This window comes from Tachypleus tridentatus, chromosome 13, assembly GCF_004210375.1.
Source record: "Tachypleus tridentatus isolate NWPU-2018 chromosome 13, ASM421037v1, whole genome shotgun sequence".
Taxonomy (NCBI): Eukaryota; Metazoa; Arthropoda; class Merostomata; order Xiphosura; family Limulidae; genus Tachypleus; species Tachypleus tridentatus.
In genome coordinates, this window is record NC_134837.1 from 139,225,406 (window position 1) to 139,245,636 (window position 20,231).

Here is a 20,231-nt window from a genome sequence, read left to right on the forward strand (position 1 = left end):
TGTACCCTCGGATTCTTTAATTTGGTGCAGCATTTTTTAATTTTTACTTTGTGCTTGTTTTTGGTTATAAAAATTAGAGGTTTGGATTTGCTGTTTTTAATGCGGTCCTTTATTTTGATTTTGTTATATATTACTTAACTGTTAGTATTAATATTCACTTCAAATGCGCCCCCCGCTAGTACAGCGGCATGTCTCCGGATTTACAATGCTAAAATCAGGGGTTCGATTCCCCTCGGTGGGCTGAGCAGATAGCCCTTTGTGGCTTTGCTATATGAATAACACACACACTTCAAATGTAAATATATACTCACATATACGTTGTTTCAATTTTTTTATATTGTTGTTTGGAAAGTTAAAAATCTAACTTGGGATTTCTGTAGCTTTAATCAACATGATTACAAGCAGTGGTTAATAAAACTTAAAATCCACTTTCCCTGTGAATTTTTTAAACTATTGTGTTTAAAATAAGGCGAATCAGGAATATGCCCAGAGGGTCGTGAGTTCGAATCCTCGTAACACCATAATCAGTGATGTCGAGAAAACCCACTTGGTCGAAATCCACGAAGAAGGTCGAAACGTTGTTCGCTCTTCTACGTTCGGGGCCCGGCATGGCCTAGCGCGTAAGGCGTGCGACTCGTAATCCGAGGGTCGCGGGTTCGCGCCCCGTCGCGCTTAACATGCTCGCCCTCCCAGCCGTGGGGGTGTATAATGTGACGGTCAATCCCACTATTCGTTGGTAAAAGAGTAGCCCAAGAGTTGGCGGTGGGTGGTGATGACTAGCTGCCTTCCCTCTAGTCTTACACTGCTAAATTAGGGACGGCTAGCACAGATAGCCCTCGAGTAGCTTTGTGCGAAATTTCCAAACAAACAAACAAATTCAAAGTAACGGCGTTTTGTGCAAACGTGAGATAATGCACGTTCGTTGTTTGATGGTAGTATTGCATCACTTGCTTGGTAATTTTGTACTTGAAGTCCGTGCAAAAAAGAATTTCGTAAAGGAGCGTTTTTGTCAATATTTTTCGTATTTTGTCAAAAGTATTATTATTGCTGCGTTGAGTGAAGCGCGTATTTCAGTTATTTATTATTATTAATATTAACGCTGAAACGTAATCGAGTTTGAGTTGCGAAACACCCACTGTTGGAGTAGTACATCAATCCGATCTTTGAAGGTTCAGAAAGTAATCGTTACTTAATTAAACTTAATATAGTTTAACAATGCGGCAGTTCGCCAAAAGTTTTAATATAGTTTTCTATGTAGGTCTGTATTCTTTGTATTTAAATATCTGCCCGAGATCACTTGTCAGTGGTTTCGGTAGCACAGAATCGGTGTTACCTGCTGAAAAGTGCTTTTGCAAGGTAAAACTAAATTAGTATCTTTATTGGACATTTTTATTTAAAATTTAATTAAATTTACGATCAAGGAGTCAGTTTTGAGAATTAAAATATATTTAGAACAAAGTTATAGATATTAAATCAATGTTGTTAAATTTAAAGATAATTTTACCTTTGTCACAGTTTGTAACTAACGTCAGCGTGCTAGTGAAAGCCAGTTTTAAAAGTTATTCTGAAATTATGATACAGACAATTTTTGAAGACAGATCTAGTACTGATGATAGTAGTACTATATAATATGTTTTTTTCTAAAGTTTGGTTTGATTTGTTTTATGTGTGTATCTTAAGCAATAGTATTTAAATTTTAGGTTTGTTTTTCATTTGTCTTTGTACCACTGTCCACATTTCCTGCTTTATCAATTTTCTTTATCTTGTTCAGTCATCGAAATGCCCTGTCATTGCATTTAATCAGTCAGTTTGAACTTCTTATATTTATAATGATTTTCTTTAATTTCATTCTTTATATCTTTTTTAAGAGAGTCAGGTTTTTATATGCAGCCACATTTTTTTATCTGTAAAGAATATGTATATTTTGAATATTTGAGAATTTATTTAAAAAATCTCCACATTTGATCAGTACCTCCAGTTAGTTAGTTGAATTACCCAATTCACAGTTTATAATTCTTGTTGCATCCTTTCAAAATTCGCTTGTTTGAAATTTGAATCGAAAACATCATTATTCCTTAATCTCTGTATGCAGCAAAACATCAAATCTAATTAAGCAATGATCAGCCATTTCTTTATTAGAAGTTAATAATAATCCTAAAATAGAAGTGTACATAATATCTTCCTTAACCTATTGTTGAAGAAACCCATCTTGACTTCAAAATTTCCTGATCTATATGCCAGAAAATAAAACCTCCCATAATTATAATATTACAAGTTTGAAATACCCATCATTTTACAGGGAATGTTTAGACTTAATTAAAACAATTTAAGTTTAATACTAATAATACATTTCAAAGTAATAACTTGAACACAAACTTTATTTCAAACTTTCAAAATTATAACAAAGCTTCTTCATAAACCTATTTGTAGTTTGCTTTGTATTTACCAAAAATAAAAATTTTGAGGTGATCCCACCCCTTAACACCCTGGAAATAGGGTTAAGTTCAATTCTGACTCCCTTAGAACATTCCCTATAGTTCATAGTATTTACATAGATATCTTGGTCAAGATTGGCCCAGTGGGCTTAGAGGAATTAAGGTGCAAACACACACACTTTTGATCTTTATTTGTATAGATTAACAGTTGAATTCTTTGTCATTGTAGAGTTTCTCATTAACTTTATCAGGTGGTCTTTAACAAGTTCAAAGTACAATCAATTTTTTCCTGTAACTACTAATGTAAACACAAAGAGATTCTATCTATTTACTGTTAGCTTTGACAACCTTAACTTGAATCAGCTGTAACTCATATTTTCTATATAAATCCACTTCTTCCCCCTATGTTTTATCACTATATCCCTGTGCAACAGCTTATAAATATATATTTTAAAGAAATTCCTTTCATCATAAATTTCTACATTTAGCCAGACCTCAGTTATTCCATTACATCATATTCCTCTGTTCCAGTGCTCTAAAATTTATCCATTTTTTGTTTTATATTTCTAGCTCTACAATAATAACAGTTTTGCCTGCCATTAAAACTACTTTTGTATCTTGTTCCCACAATTTCCTCTCTCTACATCTTATTTTGTTTTCATTATTCAGGTGCTTGTTGTAGTTGTATTAATAGCTTTTGTAAGCAAGCAAGATTGTTATGGGAATTGATAGTGTTCATATATCATCTCTTTTTGAATCCAGGAAATAAAGTTGCATTTTATTTAAATACCATAAATAATTAAAATAACAAAACAAAATTTTTAAAATAGGTTGTCCATTATACAGCAGGATGCTATTTGCAACTCATCTCAAGGAAGAGTTTGCCAATGTAATGTTCAGCTACAAGAACGTCTGCACAACTTGTGTGTCACTTAGCAGGAGAACCACAAGACTGTAGTAGATGTTTTGTGGTATTAGCTGGAATATTTGACTTGAGCATCATCATTAAAGATGCTGAATAGACATGAATAGGCACAATATTGTATAAGGTGTTTTCAATCTGTACATATCATGTATTATCAATAAATGACTGAATTAAATGTTTTTGTTTCATTGCCTTATTTTATTATTTATTATTAAAAATAAATTTTTTTAAATGTTTTATTTTTTGCACACTACTCTCACACATAATTTATATTGTCAATGTATAGAAGTCATCTATAGTTAGTTAATAACTAATTTACAATTTTTTGTTTTTGTTTTATTATTTATGGTATTTAACTAAAATGTTACCTTTTCCCTAGCCCTTTTTTCACATTTAATGGTGAGAATGTATACTTTTTATTTTTCAACATGAAATGTATACTGTTTGTAAATTAATTGTTTTAATCATACTAGGTGTGTGTATGTGCATTTCTATATTGTATAAATATAAATACTGTATTGCATAAATAGTATAGAATTTTGAGTCAAAATAAATAACAGGAAGGTCATGGTGTAAGATTTATAATAGTATATTTAACAGTAGTTGGAATTTTGAAAATGGTGGAACTCCCTTTTGTGATCCATTTTGATATTCCTTTCAGAAGTGCCAGAACATTAATGGCTTGAATCTCTAAGAGATAGAACTTTGTCCTGGATCATTCTGCCATAGTTTAAACACATTTATAATACAATAAATTTATTAGTTTAACATATTTTTATTTAACATCATTCCTCAGATTATGAACTCTTTTTATCTTTCACTGTTGATTTAGTCCATATTTTGCATCATAATTCAGTGATTTTTGGTTTCTATCTGGTCAGTGTAAAGAACTGACTAAATAAATTGAGTGAAATAATTTGTGTTCTATGAAAATACCTAAAGAATCTCAGCAATAATTTGTGAAGTGTAATGTTTATGCTGTTTTTGATTTTTAATAGAACCTTTAACTGACAGAATTATGAACCCACAAGCAGTTTGGCTCCTAAATACCTAAGAAAGTGTTTGAAAAGTTGATAGGTGTCATTTTGTATTATAGTATTAAGCATTTATATTTTACATAATGGGTTAATTAAGTGTTTTAACTTTATTATTCATTCCATATTTATAAGCTGTAATGATGATGTGTTGTGTGCTTCTGTTTTTTACAGCTGGAAGGACAAATTGATGATTGTGAATGCAGTGTAAACACAGTTGACTACTTTAACAACTTGAAGATATATCCTCGCCTTAATAGTCTTCTCTTGAAAAATTTCTTCAGGTTTTATAAGGTGAGAATAAAACAGTAATAATTTGGAGCTGTAAAGTGTGTTTTGTTCAGAGTAAAAAAGAGCTGGAGACGTAAGAAAAGTTCCATGTATAACAACATTTTGCAGTCTTAGAATGTAAAAACTAAAGAAAAGAAACTACCATTTGTTCGACCAAGGTCATTATATTTAGTTCTAAAAAGAGAAAGAATTAGATATTAAAATTTTAAATCAGGAATTATTTATTTTAAATATTGATTTCTGAACAAATGAAGGATTATGTCAGCCAGTGCTTAAAATTTATGGTAGGGTTAGTAAAAAGAAAAGAAAACAGTTTAAAGCAAGTAACCAGAAGCTCTAGTTGTTTTTTATGGGTTTTGGTTTTAAACTTTTGAACTAAGCTTTAAATAAATGTGTACATGTTTTAATTTAATCACGACACTTGATGTTTCTTCAGGATTTCATTGCAGAATAACTTGTACAAAAGGGCTGTAAAATGAAAAGTTTCTGAAATGTATAAGGGATAAAAAAATTTATTTTTAAAAATTTAAGACCACAAGAACCTAGGTAAGTTGTTGTGACTTTTGAAGCCAGTGAAAAAAGTCAGTTTTCTTTTATCTGAAAGTAATGACATATATAACCACAGTGTAAAATTATTACTTATTCAACTACAGTGTAAACTGATTGTGCTCATCTATAGCAAAACTTAATCTACATTGACCGTGTATACGTATACATCCAGAGTGCATTGTGTTATACTTGATTATATGTCCAGGGTAACATAATGCACTAAAACCAATACAACTTTTGAAATATCTCAATTTCTGTATATTTGCTTGTGCACTTTCAAGTAATCTTGGATGTGGCGAAATTGAATAAATATTTGTAAAAATTTTGGAAGTATGTTACAAATATTTATATTTGTAGGAGAGCATAATTATGTTGTTTAAGAAACTCAAAATAGGAGAACAACTAAAAACTTGAGTGTTCCCTGGCAGAAGTATAGAAGAATCAGAGAGGGATTAAAGTGAATCAGAAGCTTAAATTATTGGGGGTTTACAAAAGCTGTTCAACCTCAGAATTTGGACATAAGAGCTAAATTGTTAGCAATAATATGTGAAAGCATAAGGTGTGGCTATCAAGAAATGTATACTTGTAGCTTTATTATAAATATAAATAAGCTTGCAGAATGATTTGCTTGATAATCTTTTTCATGTTGTCAATTTGAGTTTGTTCAGGCTTTTGTTGTGTAGCTTATGTACACACATAATGGACTATGTATAACATGAGTTTGGTATTTGTTTGGAGAAATGAAATAAATGGCCTTTTGCCAACTTTCCTCTATCTAAAATATACTAGAAAAAACTTTGAAGATTCTTATATGAATATAGAGGATGTAGAATAGTTATTGATAATGTAAACTGTATGTACTTTTGCATGTAAATTGTTGTGTATTTCTTTACACAGCATTCCTTCTTTTTCTTTATTTCATTTATGATATATATTTAGGTAAACTTGGAACGTGTATGTCCATTTTGGCCTGATTTCAAAAGATGTGCCACAGAACACTGTTCTGTAGAAACGTGCTCTGAGGTAAGTTATTTAGTATTGAAGTATATGTGATACAGAACACTACTCTATGGCTACATGTTCTGCACAGAGGTAGGTGACTTGATTAATCAATATAGTTGGTTATCTGTGACCAGCAATTATATTGATTAGTATTTGATAAACTAGTTGTTTAATTAAAATTACAATTAATCTCCCCTCGGTGTGGAGACCTCCTAGGAAAGGTTCTGTTGTTTTAGTTTACCTCTCCTATAATCTAAATATCCACCCATGTGTTAGCTGTGCATGATAACTCATGAAGGGGAGGAGAGAATCCTGGTGGTTGAGGGGTCCAACCCTAACATACCACTTTGGCCTTGAATTCCTGAAGAGTCGGCTGGTCCATTTGAGCTACGGTCAACCAATTACCAGTGTTGTATGTTCTTAACAGGTGTTGTGGACATTGTATCTGATGCTGGTGTTTGGGTATAGTGTTCACAAAACTCTGGTGTTGCTGCATTGTCCTTGTTTGGCATTGTAGTGCATTTTCTTGCAGGGCTCCATGGTGGTGGGGGGGTCAGTGGGCACCAAAATTTTCTTTTTTAATTGTAGATTCTCCAATTAAAAATCTTTATAAAATAGTGAAAAAAACAGTCTAGGTAAATGACCATGTCTTGAAGATTCTGAGCAGCAGTCCTCACCATCTGTACCATCTGTTGCACCTTGTTTTCTTATACTGCATTCACTTTCAGACAAACCTTTAGGGCAAATGTCTCCCTTTTTTATTCAGAAGGGATTAGAGGGACCAGCTGGCTCTCCAAAGTCAGTAAAGAAGCTTTGCTCTGTTGACATGTTGGTGGAAACATCCACATCTGAACACAGTGAACTCTTCTTACATTCAAAAGGTGCAACTGTCTTTACTATTTGCTTCAAAACTTTGATTCTTACCACGGCATCCCACCTGGGGTTGTGTGTTTTTACCTTGGTGGGCCATGCTTTTTCAGAACAGACAATCTGCCATTGTTCCTCTAGGCTTTTGTATCCAGGTGCAGTTGGATGAATTGGGTTTGTCCTTGGATAACATTGCTGTATCCACTGGTCAGCACATCCTACCATGGTTATTACAATTCCCAAATGTGACTTTTCTTTTAGTCATCTGAGAAAAGCAGATACCCCCAATTGAAAGTATCATCTTCTATTTGTTGAACGTCTTTCAAACCATTCTTCCATTTCTATTTGTATGGATGGTTCGAAATCGGATGGCTCTGTGGGCTCTTGTGATTTGGTGGTTGTGCACAGAATCCCATTTACAGTTTCTGTGTTCACTGCTGAACTGTATGTAATTTTTCTTGCCTGGGATCACATAGAAGCTAAGCAGTACTCAAATTGCACTATTTATACTGACTCTTTTAGTTCTCTACTGGCCATGGAATCACTTCATGTTAGTTTTCACCGTTCTCACTGATATTCAAAACCGACTAACCCATTTCTCGTTAACGTCTACTTCTATCCAGTTTTACTGGATACCAGGCCACATTGGTATTCGCAGGAACAAGCTTGCCGACACCACAGCTAAATCTGTCTGCTCTGGTACTATCGCTGCTGTGACTCTTTCATACATGGACTATGTTCCTGTATTCAAGTCTCAGCTCTGTTTCAGTTTGCAGTTTCAAGCCTTGGAGTGAGCAATGTGAAAATGAGCTTTTCCAAATAAAACCATCTGTTGGATTTTGACCATTTTGCTTCCATAAAGATTGGAAAGAGGAAGTTGTTCTATCTAGGCTACACATTGGCCACAGATTTTTAACTCATTGTTTTCTTTTACCTGGGACTGATGCACCAATGTGTTGTCTGTGTGAAACTCAGGTCAGAATAAGCCACATTTTATTGTCTTGCCATCCTTACAACTCTCATTGATGGCACCATTTTAAATATGTTTTGTCTCAAGATTTATCTATAACATTAGAGAGTGACACTGTCCACCTTACAAATGTTTTAGTTTTTTAAGGCCATTAATCATTAATGCTACTTAGGTTTTTAATTTATAAATTAGACTTTTTTTTTTAATGTGATTCCTTTTTAAGAATTAAAGTACAACTAGTTCGATTTGAAATTAGAGAATGGCTGTAATGTCAAATAACTCCAAATCAGGACTGGAAAGGCCAACTTTAGGTGACTGAAACTGATGTTTGAACTTACTTTTTAGTCATCCTGGAGAGTTATAATTAAAATTATGCTACAGAAAGTTCTTTACTACTTGTATTACTGTAGTTTCTCTCTTACTGCTGTAAACTAGATATAAAAATTGGATGTAATGGTATTTATGTTTTTAATTCAAAAATTAAACTTTGTTTTATTTTACCTTAATTCCTTTTTATGAATTTTAGTAATTTTAATTTTAACATTTTACCGAATGTTTGCCACAGATGGCCTAATTGGTTTGTGCAATAAAACACCAAACCAATTAACCAACAATTAATCTCACAAAAATAACCAACTAATCAGATTTAGTTTTTCTGATTATTTACTGTGTTTTTGTTATTCCGGCTATTTATTTATTTAATCAAAATATTGCTTTAATTGAAATATTATATTTCTGAGGAATTTAACTTTACTTGAGGAATTTCTTCTTTTTTATTTTTGTCTCTGTATTTCTTTTAATTTTGTTTATTGCTGAATACAAAGCTAAATAATGAGTAGGGGACTTCCTCTTCATGAGTTGAGAATTTTTTATTTCATTTTCATTACTCTAAACTTGTTAACCCTGTTTTTGTTATCTATTGTGAAGCTACTAAGGCTATTTGTAAATGTTACTAATTTTGAGCTACTTACTAGTTGGAGGGCAACTATCTGTCAAAGAGGGTTTAGAGGGTCCAGTCCACCCTCCCCATACGTCTCTCCAGAAGTCAATAACTGTGTTCTTTTATGTTGTTTAAGTAGGCTCAGATATTAGGGGCCAAACTCTCCTCACTTGTTGTTTTACAAAATTAATAACTGTACTTTTTAATACTGCATAAGTAGGTGCAGGTCTTTATCATTTTTTCCATAAATTAATAGAAAACAGCCAGATGTCATAATATTCATTATCCTAGAGTACCAAAGAAGTATTAGATGTCAGTGTTTTTTATTTGATTAGATTGTAAGTTACCATGAAAGTTTTTTTTAGGTATTTTGAAATTAACACAGTTGGAGTATGTGGAAATGTTGTTAAGGCCTCAAACAATAACCAATCATTTCCAAGCAAATACAACAATGTGAATGCCTGTTAAGTGTTGCCTTGGTAAGGTTTTATGCCTTTCCTTTTACTGGATACTCACAATGTATCTAGACTTTAGAGGTTTGTTTCATATGTTATTGTTTACAACAGTTGCAGCTCTTATAAGATAAGACTTAATATAGAATCAAATTTTCATTGGTTAAAAGTTAAAGTTTTCATGAGAAATATTATTTTGGTATTACTGATAGCAAAAAATAAGTGAAAATGCAAGAGGTATGATTATGTAAGTAATGACTTTTTAAAAAAAAATAAAAATGGGTGTCCTGTTTACCAGTGCTGTGGTTTCTAAATAAATTCCAACTAATTAAAGTTTTTTTAATGTTTGTTATTGATTATTTTTATATTAAATCCATTGCTAGAACTAAGATAAACTTTGAAACTGTTGGATTATAATCTGAGTTAGACTATATTAATGTTATTTTAACTTTAAATTATTTAGGTTACTTCAGGAACATGTGGTCAACATTGATGATTCCTAAATGTTATATTTTTATAGAGAAAGTTTCTTCTATCATGTAAAAAATTGATATGGAAAGGTTCAGTGTTGTTACATGTTCTCATCATAATGCTTTATTATTATTTGTATTGACTTTTTAGTTTTATTCTTATCCGTTCCTTAATGATTTTCAAACTGTAAGATAAAACTATAACTATCAAAACTTCTATTTTATAAAATAAATTTGTTTGACATTAAATTTAGTCTAAGTGAAGAATATAAAAAGTAATAAGATTTTATTTTAACATTAGACTAATAAATAAAATGAGTTATTACTTTTCATTTTCCTTGGTAAGTTACAATTTGTTTGAGTAATTGTGTAGTAATAGTTAGAAAATGTAAGGTCCCAATACTAATGGTTGTAAATTTTGTTTAATGTATTAATTGTTTAAAATTTAAAAATGTTTTTAATTAGGTAAATGGTATTATGTCACAAAAAAAAGTGTTATTATTTTCTTCTAGAAGTATCAGATGTTTATTTATTTCTTCAACAGTTTTGTGACTCCAAAGGTTATTGTTCAGGATATAATTTCACTGATAATTTATAACAAAATACACTGTATGGATCTGATTATATGACAATCTCGATCATAAGCCAACTCATGCACTCCATTTTGAGAAATTATGGGAGAGAAAAAATTGATTGTTACAACAACCTTTATAACGTTCTCAAAATCAGTGCTATAACTGAACAACCTTGCATGAACTAGTGCTGAACTTGAGTGAACATTTGATGTGTGTGTGTGTGTGTGTGTGTAGACAAATGCTAACTGGACATTTGTGAATGCAATACGCTAGGGGTAGGGGGAAGGGGCTGGTGCTTGTCTATGATTATAAGAAGACTAGGAATTTTACAACCGAATTATAAATAAAAAAACATTGCTTTATAATTGGGTGAGTAAATTAGGTGGTAAATTATATAAGTGTATAAGAATAATGAATAATGCCAAAATTAATTGTGTTTGGGATATGATAATAATTTGTTTTAATTAGAAGAAAACATTGATAATAATATTACAGAAACTATGTTAGTGCTAGTAACCTATATTTGCTTTATTATGTCTGTGCTCACATCCCTTTCCTTACATGAGATTAAACAGGATGCTTCATTTTAACAGGACTTAAAATTTTTCACCTACTGCCCTGTAACTAAGCTCTGTAAAGAACAGCTTGTATTTTACTTTTTGGTTGCCACATGTATTAAAATTTACTTAAATAGGGGCTAACCCATTAGTGAAGTATGAAACGACAACATGGCAAGTTTCACTTCAGTTTTTTACATCTATGAAGTGGAAGATTATGCTGATCATGCTTTAAAAAGGTAGTCCCAGTTAAGTGATCAAGCTGCCATTTATGATATTACACATTATATTTAGAAAACCTGAAAATTGTTTTTGGTGTTTTTTATTTATTTAAATATACATTATTTATAATTTCTTATATGCTCATGTGTAACCTTCAATTTATTTATAATATCTATTTGTTAAATGTATGATTGTTAGTAACTAGCTGGCTGCCCATTGTATGATGATAAATTCTGGTTAATTTTCAAATCAGAACTAAGTGCATGTTTTTTCAACATGTTCTCTAAAAATTTATCATTTTCTATTTATATAGTAAAACATTTTTTATGTATATTTGGTCATCTCATGTAAGTAGTCCTTGATTAGAATTTTGACTCGTATATTCTTAAGTTAAAATCTTCTTGATAAAGCCTTATATTTTGAATTGTAAAAAATTGCTTTTTAAAGAAATATTCGTATGTAGTCAAATATCTAACCACATGATTTATTGATTATGATAATAAAGGCAATGGATAATATGGTGAAGATCAAACACACAATGGTTTAGCTTTTTGTAAAAAATAATGCTAGTAAGGTTTTTGATTAAATTAAAAAAAAAAGTCATACTTAAGGTGAAACACATCAATAAGAATGTGTTGTAGTGCCAATTATAGGGTTAAAAAGATATTGAAGTTGTTTTTAAAACAATCATTGATACTTATCATGCAACATGATACTAACCCTGATTTAATCTGTAAGTCTTGAATATTGAGAGAGTTTGTTTTATATATGATAACAATTGAAATCCTAATTTGACTGTGATTTGAGTGCAAGGGCTTCACATGACAGTCAACTGTGATTCTAAGATTTTGTAACTGAAAATTTGACTTGCACATTATTATCTTTTAGTAGAATAAAAAAAATAATTAATGTTTGTTACACTGAGCTAATGTTTAAACTTTTAATGCCCCTTAAAATTACATCAGAGATTTCTTTTCACTTAAGGTTAAGTTGAAAATATAATATTTGATTAGAGACTCATTACAAGTTTTGATTTGCTTTACCTTCTTGTGTGGATTACAATTTTACTTATTTGAAGCTTTTCAACTCAACTTGGTCAGCAAACTGAAGATATAAAGTAAGGCCTCTTACAACTTGGTGGTGTGTATTTTGTGACTTTGTAACTCATCATTTAATGACTTAATGAAATCTAATATCCTCATCAGACAGCTACTAAATAGTGATTGAAAAAAGTACCAAAAATTTTCATAAACATTATAGGTATGGGAAAGTGTACACACATTGTTGCCATAGGTGATTGATAAGTGAATGAATATTTTATTGTTACTAAATGTTAAATAGTGTAGTTACATTGTATGTATGATAGATTATGTACAAAATATAGAATTAAAAAGTAACAAAGTTAAAAATTATTATGTCTGAAGTCATTTAACAAAATCTTTGTCAAATAAATTTTTTTACTTAAATATATTTTCACGATTTTAATTGAGAAATATTTTAAAATCAATATTTTGTCATTTCATGACATTTTAGTGTTATTCTTAGGGAAAAATAAATTTCACATAGTCATTTTTGTATAGCTTTCAAGAATTTTGTCTGTAAACAAAACAACCAACATGCTGATTTTCTGATCATTCCAAAATATCATATGTTTTTCTTAATTTTTGTACAGACCTTGTTTGAAATCTTGCTATGGCACTACATCAAATGGTATGATCATTTACTAATGAAATACAATTTTGAATGCCTGGCATGATTAGGTGGTCGATGCACTTTACTAGCAATCTAACGGTCATGGATTTGAACCCCTGTTCTACCAAACATGCTTGCTTTTTTTCAGCTGTAGAGGAGTTATAAGGTAGTAGTCAGGTCGCACTATTTATTGGGTGATGATTACTAGTTGCCTTCGCACTAGCTTTACTGTACTAAATTAGGGATGGCTAACACAGATAACCCTTATGTAGCATAACTCAAAATTTAAAACAAACTAAAACCAAACCATAGTTTTGAAAGCAGTTATAATGAAAGTTTAGATATAATTGGGAACAGCAAGATGTAGACAATCATGTTATAATAGAGTGAATATATTGGTTTAAGATTTCTATACAGTTTTGGTAAAGATATTTTTTATTGACATAGGAACATGTTCCAGCTTGGTTATCAACAGAAACAAAGAATAGCAATGGAAAATTTGCCCATAAGGTAAATAAGTGTGATCCTTTATTTTGTTTTATATATAGTCATGTATATATATTTTTTAATATTTTCTTTGGAATGGTAAACTTGTCTACAGCTTGTCCTGGAAGAAAGGTTTTTTCTAACATTTTTGAAATTTCATAATTTTTATAATAGGTAAGTTGGGAAGGATATTATAGTTGTTTAGGTATATATCTGCTTATAGAAATTGACTAGAGAAAAATCTGTCATGTGAAAATTTCTCAGCATTAATTGTGAAAACACATCTAAGTAAGCATGTACAAATAACAAAGTAATTCTTACTTTGTTTACCTCTAATTTTCAGAGTGGTTTTTCACAAACATGTATACCATTTAAAATGTTGTATAAATAGATAAAATAATTATCTGAGTTCATAAAATTCAATATAATTCTGATAGGAATGGAAATATGTAATTTACATGTTGCTGTGAAGACCAATCATGTGAGTTTAATCAATGACACAAGTTAGCAAATGACGTGGGTTAATGAATAATGTGTGTTAGTGAATATTGTAAGATAATAAAGAACCTGGGTTAATGAATATTGTAAGTAAATAAATGACCTGTGTTAGTGAATAATGTAAGTTAATGAAAGATTTGTGTTAACAAATGATGTAGGTTACTGAGTGAAAGTGGTTAATGGTTGATTTAGTAAAGTATTACTTTTCATTGCAATATCTGTTGTTGATGCAAGATGGAGTAAGGTGGATTATAAATCATGCTATCTATTTTGTATGTCTGATATAAGGTGGATTATAAGCCATGTTATCTATTTTGTATGTTTGATGAGTCAGAAGTTTGCTTATTTATGTTTATACTAAATTCAGAGTCAATCAACTAATAGTCTTAAGTCAAACTAGTTGTTTGCTTATGTATGGTAAGTTAACAGAGTCAGTCCACTGATAGTTTTATTAGTCATGCAGTTGCATGTTAATGCTCGATGAAACTGAAATGTTTCACAAGTAGTTTTATAAACTATGCTATTTCTTTATGTGTGGTAAATTCACTTGTTATGAGGGGGTGATTTCTCCCATCCTAAGAACCTAACAATTAAATGCTACTTTCACTTTAGAGAAACCTTAGTGACACCAATTCCTTCATAAGAATTTTAACCTCCTTTCTTCTCCTTTAAATGCAGTGAGTAAAGGATAACCATCTTTTGTATTAAATGTTTCTTATCTTTAATTTTTTACATAACATTCAGTTTAACATGTGCTGCTAACAGTAGGCTACTGCTTTTGTTTTGTTTAAAAAACTAAACTTGTAAAGTTTACGTGCTTTTCAGAATTATCAGTTTTGTGAATGTACGTACAGATTTGTTACAAAGGGGATTTAACCTAGAGACCATGATATTTAGTGTAGGAATTCAAAACTTTCCCACTTAATCTGTTATGATAGTTTAAATTTTTCAAATTTATTTGTTAATCTGTCCTACAGTATTTAAAAGAAGCACAGAATGAGGAAGATTGTGATGATAACCATGCTGGCCTTGGTGCTGTTGATGATACTCTTAGGTTAGTGATTCTTGATTTTGTTTCTCTCAGCACTTGAAGTGTGTAAATGTTGATATGACTTGCTGTCACACTCTTACAACATGAAGTAAATGTAAACAAATAAGTTTTTAGTAATTATCGAATTTCAGTGTTTATAATTAGGCAATTAAAAGTTGTTTTTTGTGAATTCTTGTACTCTGAATCTCCTGGGACAATACAACAATCTATTATTGTTAAATGTTTTGTACTTTCCCTGTGGACACTAAAACAACTTGTGCATGAATTCTTGCATTTTTTTCCTGTGGATAGTAAACCTGACCTGTATGTGGATTCTTATACTTTCCTTGTGGTTAGTAAAACAACTTGTACATGGGTTCTTGTACTTTTTGTGTAATACTGTTCTTCTGGTTCAGTAAATTAGCAGTGGTTATAAGTGTTTGTAGTGCTTTTTGGGTGAAATTTGAAGCTTAGTCTGTAGTTTCTTATTAAAATAGCAGTGTTTTTTTAAGTGTTGTTACATGAGCAGCATTTCTGAAGTGCAGTGCTTTTATTAGATATCGATAGTTTTTATTAAATGTTGTTTACAGTGCTCATTAGATTAGAACTAGTTTTTAGTATTTCACAGGACTTGCAATGTTTCTTAAGTTTATTTTGTAGTACTTGATTACATCAGCAGTTTTAAGTGCTGACCTAATAGGAACAGTGCTTTTTAAATGATTGTAGTGCTTTATTAAATTAGCAGTAGTTTTTGTTAAGTGTTGTTTGACTGTTTAATTTGTAGGGTTTTATTAGATTAGCAGTAGTTATTAAGTATTGTTTGAAATGCTTGAATAAAGGAGCTGTGTTTCTTCAAATGTCGTAAAGGCTTTATTAAAATAGCAGTGTTTTTCAGATGTTGTTTGTAGTGTGTTGTGAGATTAGCTGTTCCTTATCTTGTTTGTAGTACTTCATTAGATTAATAGTGATCTTTTAAGTGTTGTTTGAAGTGCTTAACTTACCCTTAAACAGCAGGAATGTTTCAGGTAGCAGCTCACCACAGACATAAAAATTTTATTATGAATTTTGAACAAAATATGAAAGAAAATGGAAAGAGCGTAAAGACTTGTTACAAGTTCCTATGTTTTTTTAAGGTATGAAAATCACAAAAACATTCTCCATTGCACTGTGCTACTCTACATTCTTTACACCAAGTAGTCACCATCTTTTACTTCATTTATTTTCTTTTTGTTTGCATATGTATGTGACGTTGTCTTTATCCACTTTCTTCTAGCTCCTGAGGATGGAATGCTTTTTAAAAAGTGATGAAAAAAATGCTTCTTTTCCAACAAGTCTATCAGGATCACTAAGGCTATGTCTATGTGGGAAAAGTTTTGTCACTCTTCCATACCTTTCCAATAATTGGTAAATTACATTGTAACTCAACTGCTTTAGTGATGGCTTCTTGCCAGTTTTTACTAGATACGTGTTATAAGAATTCAAAACTGAGATATCAATTAGGTGAAAAAAAAGCTTCGTGTACTACTTCACACATTTATGAAGGCAATCAGTTTGTCAGTTTGTCAGTTTTGTCAACTAGCCTCATGTTGATAGTATAATCTAAAACCATATCAGGTTTTGTTATTGGTTGTTTAGTTTTATAAACATCCTTTCCACTGTTTTTCATTTCACTTTTATATACTGTACTAATCAAAGTAACAAGATGTTTGTCTTTCCATTGAAGTGCTAAAATATTCCTTTGCTTCTTGGTCTCAATGCCTTCCTTCTTCAGAGGTGCAAATTTAGGCATATTCTTCCAATTAATTCTAACTGTTTCAAAAAAAACAGTCTTATTTTCAAAGAAAAAATTGCATAACTTCAGATTAGTATACTGATTATCAATATATAATATATGACTTTTTCCAAGATAGTCTTTCATCAGTTGCTTCATAACTGATCCTGAAAATCCTAATTGGAGATCTTTGGGGATGTCTACATCACTTGCAGAATAGATAGTCATATCTAGTACAGTTCCTGCTTCACAATTATATAATACAAAGATCTTTATTCCAAATCTGTGGCACATGCTTGGAAAGTATTGCTTGTAAAAAATTAAAGTTTCATCAAAAACTACTTTTGAAATTGAGAAAAACCTTTCTTAGCTTTATTCTTCACCATTGTAAACACTTTTCAAACTTTCTGTAATTAATCATTTGCATTAGGTTCTTTATTATATACAAAGCACAAATATTTAAGATATTTATAATAATAATATTATAATAAGATAATGTATTTTGGAAATATTGTAGATCTTGTAAGGAGATCATTCTTGCAATAATCAGCCAACACATGTTTTTTTACATGTGGTACAAGCATCACCAGAGGAAAAATATTGTACATTTTATTATTAGTTATATCTCCCCATTTCTTATTTCATGAAGTAGGAGTGTTACTTTCACTTTCTTTGGAATTCAAGGATTTACAAAACTCATAATACCTGTTTGTTTCGTGCACAATATGACTCAAATATAGTAGTAAAAAACTGATATTCTGTGAGCCTAAATTTATCTGCGAGTCCAGTATTTCTACTGTCGAATGAATAAATGGATCAAAATTATGACCCTTACCCATTGGGAACCAGTAGATTCCGATTCACTACTAAAATCACATTCAGAGCTTAAAACAATTTAATTTGATGTTGATGAAAAATCTGAAAAGATTTCTTCTTCATTGTAATAATTATCATGTGCTAATGCTTCAATTTTGTCTTCTGATGAAAAACATTTTTGCTTCATTCCCTTAGCTGATGCACCCTTCCTTTTATACTGTATGATTTACACTGAGGAAATGACTCACATGCGACTCTTTGAGTGGGTATGGTCACTATGGCATGGGGGGGGTTGTCAACTAATGTTTTTTAATCTGTATCATCAACTGTTGATAGCTGTACTGAGTGCAAAGCATGAAAATGTCAACTGATGATGGCCAGCATTTAAGGGATAAGGGAGGAGTGTTTTTAATGCTGTTTGTAGTACTTTATTTGCTATCAAACTGTAGATTAGAAAGACAATTTTTATGTTATACATTATTTAATTTCTTAATTTAAAAATAAATATTACACACACCTAAACATTTGTTTTTGTATGACACGTGGTGTGTTAAATACAGCACTGGTTCAGATTAGACGTTTATGATGTCAAATTTATAAAGTTATATTTTTGTATGAATTAGAAACTGAAGTTACCAATGTTAACAAGCTATCATATTTAGTGAACCAAACACTGTGGGCCCCATTCATCTCTTTCCATTTTTGGAAATAGTCCCTCTACGTAAAAAGATTTTCTCAACCCAAATGAGCCGGTTTTACATATATATTTTTCAGTGCAATATACTTCTAAATTTAGCAATATCTACTTGAACAATGGACTGTCTTATGTACATATTATGGGTTTTAGCTTTTATTTTTGGTTTTCAGTGAAGATACGAAAGAAAAATTTGAAAAATGGCAAAAATATGATGAGAGCCAAGAGAATTTCTGTGAGACTGAAAGTAAGTACATCTAAAACAATTCTTGAAATAGAAGTCAGATCAATAATTTTTGTGTAGTTTTGAAAATTGATCTCTTTCATGCTGAAGCATCAGAACTCATTCAGAGTTTCACATTACATGTGTCAAACATGTAAGCCTATCTCATTAGATGTGACAGTTGTTTGTATAGTTTAGCAGAATGTAAGGAAGAAGCCAGAAATTCAACTGGATTTCACATTTTTCATTTATGGTAAAATTTATTGACCTTTCTTGTATGATTTCCTTATTTACTGATCTAAAAGCAAAAGTAACTTGTGAGTGTTATTCATATCTTAAATCAACTGTTCATATAACATTTATATGTTTCATTGAAACTGATAAACAACAATTTGAATTTGAGTTTTTGATCTTCAAAAGCAAGCACCTTTTGAAATATAGAAACAAAACTGTGTTTATTGTCATGGTTAGTAGTCTATGTGATCAGGTAAAGTTAATTATTGAATAATTATTTATTATTGCCACTAGCTAACAGTGAATTTGAATCTCACATTTCAGCTGATCTGCTGCTGTGTTAAGGGAAGTTCAGAGAAGGAGTGTTTGTGGTGATAGGTACTGGGATTTGATTCCAGATTTTCTTCTTTGAAGCTTGCTGTGCTGTTCTTATACCATTTACAATCTTTAGGACTTTTCTGAATAGTATGGACAATTAATAGTTGAAACATAAAATATAAACAGATTAGTAATTTGTATTTTGTAACAGAGTTTGTTGTGGTTAGTAATCCATACTTTGATTTAAATCCTATCACCCCAGCCTCACTGTGGGTTCACAAATCATTTTTTCTTATCATACAAGGTTATTTCATACACTAATGGAAATTAGCACAAACACCAGATGCTAATTTTTGAGTGCAGTTTTATAAGACTTATATCTTAGATGTGAAAACAAAAGGAGGCTTGATTCAAATAATATTTTGAATCTCCAGGAAAGTATTTTTGTTTCTTCAGTAAACCTTTTAGTAATGGCATATGCATTTATTGGTGACGTGGACAATCCTGTGTTTTTGTAACCACAGTTAATGATGTGAAGTAAGGAGTGCCAAAACCTGTGCTTGATTTACAAATGTTGTCTTATTTTAGTCATTTTTTAAAACGTTATTATATCTGTGTTACAGCAATTTTTTTCAGTTTTTTAAGGATTCTGACTACATTTCAGATGAATCCTCTACAGATGTACGGTATGTAGACCTCCATCGAAATCCAGAGAGATTTACAGGATACAAAGGTGTATCTTCTCACAATGTCTGGAGAAGTATTTATCAGGAAAATTGCTTCAAGTTAGTATAATAATTATAATAGTTGGCTGTAACAGAACTTATGTAGAGTATTTTTTGCCAGTTGTGTTGAACTTATTTCTTTTTGAACAATTTTGAGCAATGTAGAAGGACTTAATGTTTTTTTATAGATTGTATTACATGGAATTATCTGAAATGTACACAGAAAGGAAAATTATCAAGGAAATAATGGAGCCCAATGTAGTAAAGACAATAGCTGGATAAGTATAGGAAACTAAAGAGGAACTACTTTAGACATTTAATTATATTGAAGAGAAGATTGGAAGATAATTGAAGGAAGAAGAATGAGAAGAAGGCAGAGACCTATTTAACTTGATGAAATTAGTAAACTGACTGGAGATGAGGAACTTGAATTAGGAGAGATGATACAGGTAACA

General features: G+C 30.9%; 1 protein-coding gene across 3 annotated transcripts in view; it reads left to right on the top strand.

Moving 5' to 3' along the window:
• Positions 1 to 488: 488 nt before the first annotated feature.
• Positions 489 to 20,231, top strand: part of LOC143240692 (ERO1-like protein alpha) — a 49,911-nt gene continuing 30,168 nt past the window's right edge. For 2 of the 3 annotated variants that reach the window (XM_076483549.1, XM_076483552.1), the window contains exons 1-7: positions 489 to 1,356; positions 4,569 to 4,688; positions 6,174 to 6,257; positions 13,429 to 13,491; positions 14,943 to 15,019; positions 18,450 to 18,523; positions 19,716 to 19,836. In XM_076483549.1, coding sequence (XP_076339664.1) covers positions 1,216 to 1,356; positions 4,569 to 4,688; positions 6,174 to 6,257; positions 13,429 to 13,491; positions 14,943 to 15,019; positions 18,450 to 18,523; positions 19,716 to 19,836 — 680 coding nt within the window. In that variant the 5' untranslated portion in view covers positions 489 to 1,215. The remainder of the gene's footprint in view (positions 1,357 to 4,568; positions 4,689 to 6,173; positions 6,258 to 13,428; positions 13,492 to 14,942; positions 15,020 to 18,449; positions 18,524 to 19,715; positions 19,837 to 20,231) is intronic. The other variant, XM_076483550.1, reaches the window with a different exon arrangement.